The sequence below is a fragment of the Hyperolius riggenbachi genome, chromosome 7 (assembly GCF_040937935.1).
Source record: "Hyperolius riggenbachi isolate aHypRig1 chromosome 7, aHypRig1.pri, whole genome shotgun sequence".
Lineage (NCBI taxonomy): Eukaryota > Metazoa > Chordata > Amphibia > Anura > Hyperoliidae > Hyperolius > Hyperolius riggenbachi.
The window spans coordinates 245,247,057-245,257,517 of NC_090652.1; the positions used below are offsets into that span (position 1 = coordinate 245,247,057).

At 41.3% G+C, this 10,461-nt stretch overlaps 1 protein-coding gene across 1 annotated transcript in view; it reads left to right on the top strand.

Annotated features, from left to right (window-relative positions):
* Positions 1–4,887, top strand: part of NFE2L2 (NFE2 like bZIP transcription factor 2) — a 55,591-nt gene extending 50,704 nt beyond the window's left edge. Inside the window, exon 5 of the mRNA XM_068245443.1 lies at positions 3,566–4,887. Within this exon, the coding sequence (XP_068101544.1) occupies positions 3,566–4,750 (1,185 nt within the window). The 3' untranslated portion in view covers positions 4,751–4,887. The remainder of the gene's footprint in view (positions 1–3,565) is intronic.
* Positions 4,888–10,461: the final 5,574 nt, after the last annotated feature.

Here is a 10,461-nt window from a genome sequence, read left to right on the forward strand (position 1 = left end):
AGGGGGAGATTAAGCTGTCATATGACAGCCGACATCTCCCCCGAGTGATCAGCAGCCATCGCGTATGGCTGCTGATCACATGATCACTACGATCGCCGTCCGATCATAGTGATCAGTTTGACAGCTGCGGCGGCGGCAGGGGGGAAAAGAGGAGGATCCACTCACCTCCCTGCCGTTCCCGCGACGATCGGCGCCCCCCTTCGCTCTGGCCGGCATCTCCGCTCCGTCTGACGTCAGCCCTGGGTCCCGGCTTGACGTCATCAAGCCGCGACCCGGAACTGATCGTCAGACAGAATGGAGATGCCGGCCCGAGAAGAGGGTCCCGTGCGGCTCATCGCTGGAGCCTGGAAGGTGAGTGAAGGCTGCTTGCAGAAGGGGGGGCACAGGCCACTATGAGGGGGGACACAAATCCAGCCAGCCACAGACGGGATCCGGCCGCCTGACCCCCCCCCCCCCCAAACGTGCGCACCCCCCTCCCGCGCAAAATGCCTGGTCCTTAAGGGGGGGTAGGCGGCCGGTCCCGAAAAGGTTAAATTGACCCATTTCCAAGCTGTGCACAAATTTGCATGCAAGACTGAATTATTATGATCTCATTGACTGACTGTGCTTACTGATAACTTTAACCTCCTTAGCGGTAACCTCGAGTCAGGCTAGGGATGGAAAACTGCAGCTGGACCCATGGGAGGTGTGTACTGTGCAGGACTGCTTCAGGTCTATCTAGCAGTATGATTTTTAGGGTCTAAATGATTTGTGAAGAAATTGCACTGCTTTTAGACGATAAACTCTGGAAATAATCATACCGCTGGGGAGGTTAAAGGATCACGAAAAATCTGAATTTTCTTTTTTTAAGTGTACCCGAGGTGACATGTGACTTGATGAGAGAAACATGTGTATGTACAGTACTAAACATAGTAATAACCAGGGTGTTTTACTTGTTTTATTTTGCTGCCTGAAATAGTTAATTTTTAAGGCTGGAAATGACAGCTTCTGTCTTGTCAGAACCTTGTCAGGAACGTAGTAAACATCACTGATAAACAAATTACAACCACAAACGTTTTTTGTGGCAAAATACATTTTCTACATATTTCTGAGAGCAGATGGAGAGAGAAAGGGTCAATATAGTTCATGTATTTTCATTTAGGGACACTTAATAGACTGCAACTGAGCAGAGACAACAAAACATTCAATCTACTTTCTAAATGTTTAAATATAAAATAAAATCCTGGGATGTCTTTAAAAGTCATTTTTAGGAGTAGGAGGATAAATATAATTGTTTATCTCATCAGTTTATTTTCACCTCGGGTTCACTTTAAAGAGAATCTGTATTGTAGAATTCTTACAATAAAAAGCATACCATTCTATTCATTATGTTCTCCTGGACCCCTCTGTGCTGTTTCTGCCACTCCCTGCTGCAAACCTGGCTTGTAATTGCCAGTTTTAGGCAGTGTTTACAAACAAGACATAGCAAGTGATAGGCTGAGAGTAGCTCAGTGTGTGAGTCATACAGAGTGCACAGGGGGCCTGGAGAGGGTGTGTATAGCTTCGATCCAATCACAACCAGCACAGCACATTCCAGCCTGACTGCCTGAGCCTGACAGACCCGACAGAGGAGAGTAGATTAGATCATATAACAGAGATAATACAGCCACTGTGCAACTAGGAAAGGCTGCAGTTAGACAGACACATTAGAACAGGTATAGGAACTTGTAGGATAGAAGAAATAAGGATGAACATTTTGTTACAGAGTCTCTTTAAATACAGCGGAACCTTGGTTTACGAGCATAATCGGTTCCATGCTTGTGATGACATGATGAATGTAAAAGTTCTGTTTGTATATCAAGACATTGCTTGCTTATCAATGCAATTTTTTTTTTAAACATTTTTGCTGGTCTTGCAAGCCAAGTTTCTCTATATCCAAGGCTTTATTGCACATACATATAAAATGTACATTTCTCCCAGAGTAAAATGTATAATAAATTACTTTTTTTCCTATGGAGCGGTCACTTATAGTAGGCAGATTTTGGACTAATCTCCATGGGAGATTGTTTGTATTAACTTTTTATTTTCTACTAAAGCACTTCCTGGAAAGGATTTACTGTGTACAAAGATGTCAGCCAGCTTTCCTACTCACTTGCACACAATTTTGGACAACTACAGTACAGTAAGTGCTTTTGTTAGCAAAAAATAATGCTCCATCAGGAAATGGACTAGTCCGAACCCTGACAGATCTGTTAGATTTTCACTGCCTACTCTCACAGTGACCTAGGAAAAAAGACATTTATAGTACATTTTTTTTTTCTCTGGTGGGAATGTACATTTATGTGTGTATATTTTAAATTTTACAATGTTTCGCAATAGATGCCCTTTGTCAAACCACCATTTAAAGTACATGGTTGTCTGTCGTCCTCATCAGACACAGACTGATAATATGACTACAGTCCGAGAACAGGAAGTACCAGATGCCGAGGAATCCTGAACTGCCTGAAACCCCAAAATAGTAGAAACTCCATGTAGTGGCCACTGTGCTGACAAGTTGTCTATACATTTAAGTTTGGGGTTTGCACTCAGTGATACAGCTCCAAATGTTAACAGAAACTTGTAACTTCTGAAATACAGGATTACAGCAATGAAGTGTGTGTGCGTCGGGCTGCTGATTTTATTTTAAAAGCGAACCGGAACACAGAACTTCCTCTCTGCTCTAAAAGATACACAACAGTATATTAACCTTCAAAGAAAAACATTTCTTTGTTACAGCTGACACAATCCTACAATAAATCTGCATACTTTCTACTTCCTGCTTTCATGGAAGCAGACATGGGGTTAACACCCTGTGCTTTCAGATAAGCTTATCTGCCGTGGCAGTCAGGTGACACGGGGAGAGATCAAATGACCACTTGTGATTAGACACCAATGAGGGGATATTAGTCAGGCTAAACTCTCTAAAAACATACAGGGTGCATTTTTCTAGGCTTTCCTACTGTCCTGTGTAAGAGTTTAGGTCCATTTTAAAGACCCATTTTTTTTATTTTTTTTTATTTTCGGATTGAATAACGGAATTAATACTGAGATGTATTTGTAATTAAGTAATCTGTCATTTCTGAAATGGCTGATGAATCTTTCCTTTGAGGTGAAACTACCAGCCTTAACTACTTCAATGATCCCCAAATGCCACTAATCTTTGTCAAATCAATCGCTGGCTGCTTAAACCTAAGCTATTAAACCCTCACCAGTGTATTCCCTTCATATATATCTACTCAAAAACTTGTAACCAAAAAAAAAAATAACTCTGCACTTTGCACATAGACTTATCATCTGATCCACTGAAATCACCTTCTCACCCTCTCATATGCAGGATTTCTCATGATCCTCTCCCCTTCTCTGAATTCCCTTCCAAATCGCATTCATCACTCTTCAACTCCTAAAACTTCAGGACCTTTACGCTTAAAACATACCTCTTCTATTAAAGTTGCAATATAACCTAGAATTTTCATTTTATAAAGCAAATGCTGTTTTGAAGTCTGATGTCTAACTTGCACTTTCCCTTTTTTTTTTTTTTTATATGCAGTGTCTTGGCAACCAGATTGACAGTTTTGCTGACCTGAGCATGTATTCCAGTCCGGAACAGATGGCCGAGACTGCACACAATTATATATTCCCCACTCCTTTGCCAGTAATGGAAAAGCCAGTTGAAAATACTGCACCCATGTTCTCTAATGACTTTGCAGGTTCTTTTGCACCCAGTGTTCCAACAGCAAACGCAAATCCAACATTTAACGTGGAATCGTTTTGTGATGATATATTTACCCTTATTGACCCCAAAGTGACCAACGTGCCTTCAACAGACAATTCCGGCCAGTCTCTCACTGAACTTTTAAATGAATCTGCCGATATTACAGACTTATCAATGTGTAAAGCATTCAATGGGAACAATCCATCAGATTACAATGACTCTGATTCAGGAATTTCAGTGAACACAAGTCCTTGTGCTACATCGCCTGGGCAGTCTATGGGCTCCTCCATATATGGAGATACTCCATGTGGCTACAGTGACTCGGAAATCGAAGACATGGACAACACAACAGAAACCGTACAACAGCATCCCACAGAAAATGTTCCCATGTCATTCACAGAGGATGCATTCTTTTCACTTTCACCTTTTGTACCACTTGATGCATCCTTTGAAACAGAACCTCAGTCTCCCTCACCAAAGGAGCTGCCTGCTAGGCCAAGCCCAAGTAAGTCCCCATTCATGAAAGACAAATCCATAAGTCGACTGGAGGCTCGTTTCACTAGAGACGAGCAAAAAGCAAAAGCACTCAACTTGCCCTTTACTGTCGACAAAATTGTTAACCTCCCTGTGGATGATTTCAACGTTTTGATGTCCAAACATCAGTTTAATGATGCCCAGCTTGCTCTGGTCAGAGATATACGCAGGCGTGGGAAAAATAAGGTAGCGGCCCAAAATTGCCGCAAGAGGAAAATGGAGAACATTGTGGAGTTGGAGACTGATCTTGATAAGCTGAAGTATGAGAAAGAGAAGTTACTTGCTGAGAAGGGTGAATATAACCAAAACCTTCGTCTCCTGAAGGAGCAGCTTGGAAGCTTGTACATGGACATCTTCAGCAAGCTACGTGATGAGGATGGAAAACCATACTCACACCAAGAATATTCCCTTCAACACACAAAAGATGGGAGCATCTTCCTGGTACCTAAAGCCAAGAAAATTGAAATAAAGAAAGAACGGATCTAAAAGTCTAATCTCTGTGGTCTAACTTGTATGCTTCTGTAGAGTGGGTGGATGGGACTGTGCTTAAAGGGTAGCTTTACTAGAGCTAGTATTTTTGTACTGTAGAGCCTAAGCCCACAAAATAAAGAATATTAAATATATTTTTAAACTCTTGAGAACTTAGTTCACATGCTACTAAAAATCACTATGTATATCACATGCCTCAGGATTTAAGATAGCTTTTAAGGACTGTTTACTGACCAGGCATATATCTCCAGCCAAATATAAAAAGAAACTTATCTCCAGCTATCCTGATCTCTTCCAGGCCTGCTGTTCCCAATTTGCGTCTTATTTCGGCACCGGTCAGCTTGGCGCAGGGCGAGCCGAATGACGGCTTACCCAAAGTCTAAGGAACTTGGAGAAGTAATTCAGGGTCTGGCGATTACTGGAACCCCGAATTACCTGTGTGCTTGGGCCACAGTCTATAGCATTGCTGCTATAGCCGTGTCAAACTCTGGCGCTACGTGCCGAGAAGAGTTGTCCTGCCCATATCAGGTTAGTGAACTCTGGAGAAATTGTCTCTATTGAATGATGTATGAATCCTCAGACACCACTCTTGTGATTGTGTAGTAGCCCTGATAGTCAAAGCATTGTGATGCAGCAGAGTACCAGAAGAGCAGGGCTAGTGGCCATCTTGACTTCTGGCACTGAGGAAACTGCAGACCTGGAAGAGAAGAAAAGTAGTGGAGGCTGGAAATGCCTTTTCCGTGGAGGAAAGTGTCACCTTTTCTCCTCAAGGGTTAGTTTATCATCACTCAGAGTTCCACTTTAGAGAATAACTGGGCCAAGTGGTTGGTTGACAGAATGGCTGCCTGTGGCTTGTGTTGGTGAGAGCTTTGTTTTACTAATACTTGGAAAAACTATAAGCACAGTTTACTTAGTACATTTTTACCAACCCTCTGAAATAAATTGAGAATGCTTTGCAATATGTCCTCCATATTGCACAGGTGACAGTAAGCACCTCACTAGTCTTTGTGAACAGCCATAAAACCAGAACTTGCTGGGACTCCAGAATAGGTTTGGGAAAACACTGGCTCAAGCTTCCAAACAATTTGCCTGGTCCAGCTTAAACCAGAGATGGGCATTTTGAGAGAATTCTTGTTACTTTTTATTTTACTTTTCTGATCGTGTGTTCTTCATTTATATGTGAGTCTGCTCTTGTAATCTGATCTGATTTTTAGAAGATTTCACACCTGAAGGCTTTCTTTCTGATAGTAGACAATGGGTAGCATATGCTGAAGGTCACACCCTTGTGTGTCCTGTTTGTAAAGATGGCAGCTCTGTTGCTGGCTCGGCTAATGATGAAAGAGAGCAGAGCCAGCTGGGCAGCTTATTATAGAGGGGCTGGACTCCCATTTGACATAGAGATACAGGAGTTTCAGTGCATTGAAAGCAAAGCTTTCTTCAATAGATGCACCCACGTATTCCTTAATTTTTTAACTGTAAATACTGCAATACATCATATTTATATAAATATATAAAATGGCCTATTTTGTTTAACAAATATAGCTAAAGAAAACAATTTATTACACTAATCTTAATTAGTTCCAAGCCATATTTAATGCCTCGTCATCAACTTTTATTGAAATATCTTTTGACTTTACCTCTGCAAGGTTTACCGTAATTTGGATGTTTTTTTATATATGTTTTCATTAGGTAAGTCCAATGACCATCAATAAAACATTTAACATCTATTATGTTGATTTGTTTTCATTTGTAATTTGGCTTTGTTGTAGTGTAGTAGATCATCATCTTCCTCATTACTGCGGTAACGCAACATGAACTTGCTTTATTTAAAGGACCGCAAGCACTAAAATGTGTAAAATGTAAAGTACATGTAACACATAAAAATAAGTATGCTTCTTCCAGAGTCAAATGAACTTTAAATTACTTTTCTCCTAAGTTGCCGTCCCTTATAGTAGTTAGTAGAAATCTGTTTGGAACTGACAGGTTTTTGACTATTCCATCTCTTTATGGGGGTTCCTCGTGTTCTCATGATTTAATTTACTCTTTACAAACACAATCCCTTGAAAGAATCTATATAAAGATCCAGGCTGCCCCCCCCCCCCCCCCATCCCCACGCACACACAGCTGTTTGCACACTATTCTGGCAGTTGGACTGAGAAACTGCCGTTCACTGAGTGCTTTTAAATATAAAGAAAACCCCGGGAATCCCCCAGGAGATGGACCAGTCCAAAACCTGTCAGATTTATGCTACCTATTCTAGTTACAGCAACATAGGAGAAGAGTAATCTATAGCACATTTTACTTTGGGAGGAATGTATGTTTTCATTTGTATTTGTGTATTTAAATTTTTCGTGATAGTGGTCCTTTAAATATTACTTAATAGAGCTTTAAAGGATACCATGGCCTCAATTCACTAAGCTTTATCAAACGTTTGATAATTTACCTCATGGGTAAAATCTAATATTGAATTCACTAAGGTGTTATAAATTTATTGAATGTTTTATCAATAAAACGTTCAATAAATTTATAACACTTTAGTTAAAGGGGCACTACGGCGAAAAATTGTAAAATTTAAAATATGTGCAAACATCGACAAATAAGGACGTTTTTTCCAGAGTAAAATGAGCCATAAATTACTTTTCTCCTATGTTGCTGTCACTTACAGTAGGAAGTAGAAATCGAACATTACCGACAGGTTTTGGGTTAGTCCATCTCTTCATAGGGGATTCTCAGCAAGGCTTTTATTCTTTGTATAAATCATTTTTAGGGAATATCTTTATAAAGATGCTGGTCGACTTCCCTGCTCCCTACAGGTTTTTTTTTTTTTTGGCAGTTGGACAGAGCAACTGCCATTCACTAAGTGTTTTTGAAAATAAATATATCCCTGAGAATCTCCTATAAAGAGATGGACTAGTCCAAAACCTCTCACTTCTGTCAGATTTCTAATACCTACTGTAAGTGACAGCAACATAGGAGAAAAGTAATTTATGGCTCATTTTACTCTGGAAAAATGTACTTCTTATTTTTATGTTTGTACATATTTTAAATTTTAGTTTTTCACTGTAGTGCCCCTTTAATTCAAAATTAGATTTTACTCATGAGGTAAATTATCAAACGTTCGATAAAGTGTTTGATAAAGCTTAGTGAATTGAGGCACATATGTGAAATAACCTATAGAAATGGGGGGAGCAGGCATATACTGTTACCTGTCCTGATACCTACCGTTCCCCCCCCCCCTCCCCCTCTTCTCTCTGCCCCCACAGTCTACCTAAATGCCCCTCTGGCAGCCTATTCCTGGTTGCCGGAAGTCGGGCACTACTGCGCTGGCCGGGTTGCGCGCGTCGTATAGTGTGTGGCCGGGAGCGCACTGCGCATGACTAAAGGTGGCCATACACTCGTTAGATTAGCAGCAGATAGATCATCAGGTAGATTTCTGATCTATCTGATGTGTTTAGGGACATTTTTTACTAGGAACAGATTTCCCAAAAATTTTCAGTTTGAAATCTATTGAAAATCGATCTGATGGCATTTTTTTGCCATCAGATTTCAATTGGGGCCAATGCAAAATAAGCAATCTCAACAGATCGACCTAGATTTTCCACCCTGCCATATCGATTGAAATCGGCTACAAATCGATCGATTTGGGAATTTGAAAGAATCTATTTCTGATCGATCGATTCTATAGAATCGATTGATGGCTGAAATCGACCAGTGTATGGGCCCCTTTAGTGATGTCACGCATACATAGAGCTCAATCACCCAGGGGTGCATACTGTATGATGCGGCCAGCGCCTGCGCAGTATTGCCAGACTCCGGTGACCCAGAATAGCCTGCTGGAGGGGCATTTAGGTAGACTGCGTAGGCAGAGAGGAGAACGGGGGGGAGCGGTAGGCATCAGGACAGGTAACAGTATATGCCTGCGCCCCCCTCCCCAGATAACATCGGGTTATCACACACCTGAACTGAGAAAGATATGGAGGCTGCCATTTGTTTCCTTTTAAACAATGCAAATTGCCTGGCTGTCCTACTGAGCCCCATTTCTAATGCTCTTAGATAATATCAGTAAGGTCTGGTAGACGTACAACAGGCAAATCAAGCATGTGGCTGCAGCCCATGGCCATGCCACTTGATGCAATGTGAGGTTTTGATTGTGTGCGGACACCCTGCTCTAGCTGTTCTCTTGCCTAACTTTAAAACTATTCACCTTCTGATAACCTAACTTTTGTTACCTGCATAATTTGGGCTCAAGCCAACCCCACATACATGCTTGGGGCACTGCTTCTGACAGTTGTATGGCCAGTGATTTAACATGTGGTATTATTGCACAACACATCATGCATAGTGCAAACACAGCCCAAAGGTGCGTACACATCCCCAATCTTGATTGGCCAATTTTATGACTTCTATATAGTATGAGGGCTTACCTACACAATCTGCTCAAAGTATTCACCTACTGGCTCTCATTCTACTTTGAAGTGGTAAAATTGTCCAACCTCGATTGAATGTGTGTACACACCGTTACACTTGAGATTCTTGACTCTCCCTTTAAGCTGGCAAATTATGGTCTGATCAGAAGCTGGTCATCAGACTTATAGAAAGCTTAAGCCCCCCCCCCCCCCCTTAAAGGGCAAATGTCAGATATTATCATCCAATCCATCCATGACTAGTAGACCTGCAAATTCCACAAATTTTTTTTCACAACCTTTCTGAATTCTTGAAACCTTAGCATATTTCACATGGCATCTGGAAGTGTGTATGTGTTGATGATAAACTGTTTTAAAAAAATAAATAAACCAGGAAGCACTTGTAATGCAGTGAATTAGACATATAAGGAGAAATAGTTGTGAAATATGGGGTACTCACAAGACTGGGTCACCTGAAGTGCAACAACACTCTGAGCTGGTGGAGAAAGCTGTCCCCACTCCAGGCTCCTGGCCATAATGAGTGATACATCCCCTTATTTTGATAATTGGTACCCAAAAGTGAGCTCAACCTGCAGACATTACGTCAAAAACACTTAACCTCTCCAGGGGAGTCTCAGGGCCATAAACAATCTTTTAATGATGCCTAACAACTATAATAGACCAATGTCCCACGAACCCCTCCTAAAAACAAAAGTATGGCAGCCATAAGCACCAATGAACTGGATTGACCACACAGCTGACTGGTGAACACACACCCATCGTACAGCATATCACTCAATCCTACACCTCTCAATAAGTGAGGTGCATGATTGAGTGTTGTGCTGTACCATGGCTTTGTGTTCACCAGCTAGCTGTGGGGGTCAGTCCACTTCATTGATAGTTACACTGTAGCTGCCCCTGGCTAGTGGAAAACATTTCCCATATGTAATATCATTTGTATATGCCAATAGGTCTTCAAGATTAGGTTGAACAGCTAACATTTGCAACTCTACAGTGGGAAACTCAAGAAGACTCAACTAGAGGTCTACACAAGAGAAAAGAAAAGCCATGTCCCCAAACATTGGGAGAAGGTATAGTTACCTGCCATTGTGGGCTGCACTGCCTCTTCTTCTAGCCATCTTCACTTCCCTCTCATCAGTCTTAATTATGACAGGAATTCAGATAGTCAATGAGATGTGAATAATTCAGACTTGCATTGTTTTTAGCCCTTTTTTTAATGGTTGGATGCTGCAAAGGTCTTTCCACTTCTGAATTAAGCGGAGATGTAAATTGTGCCATTGTCCC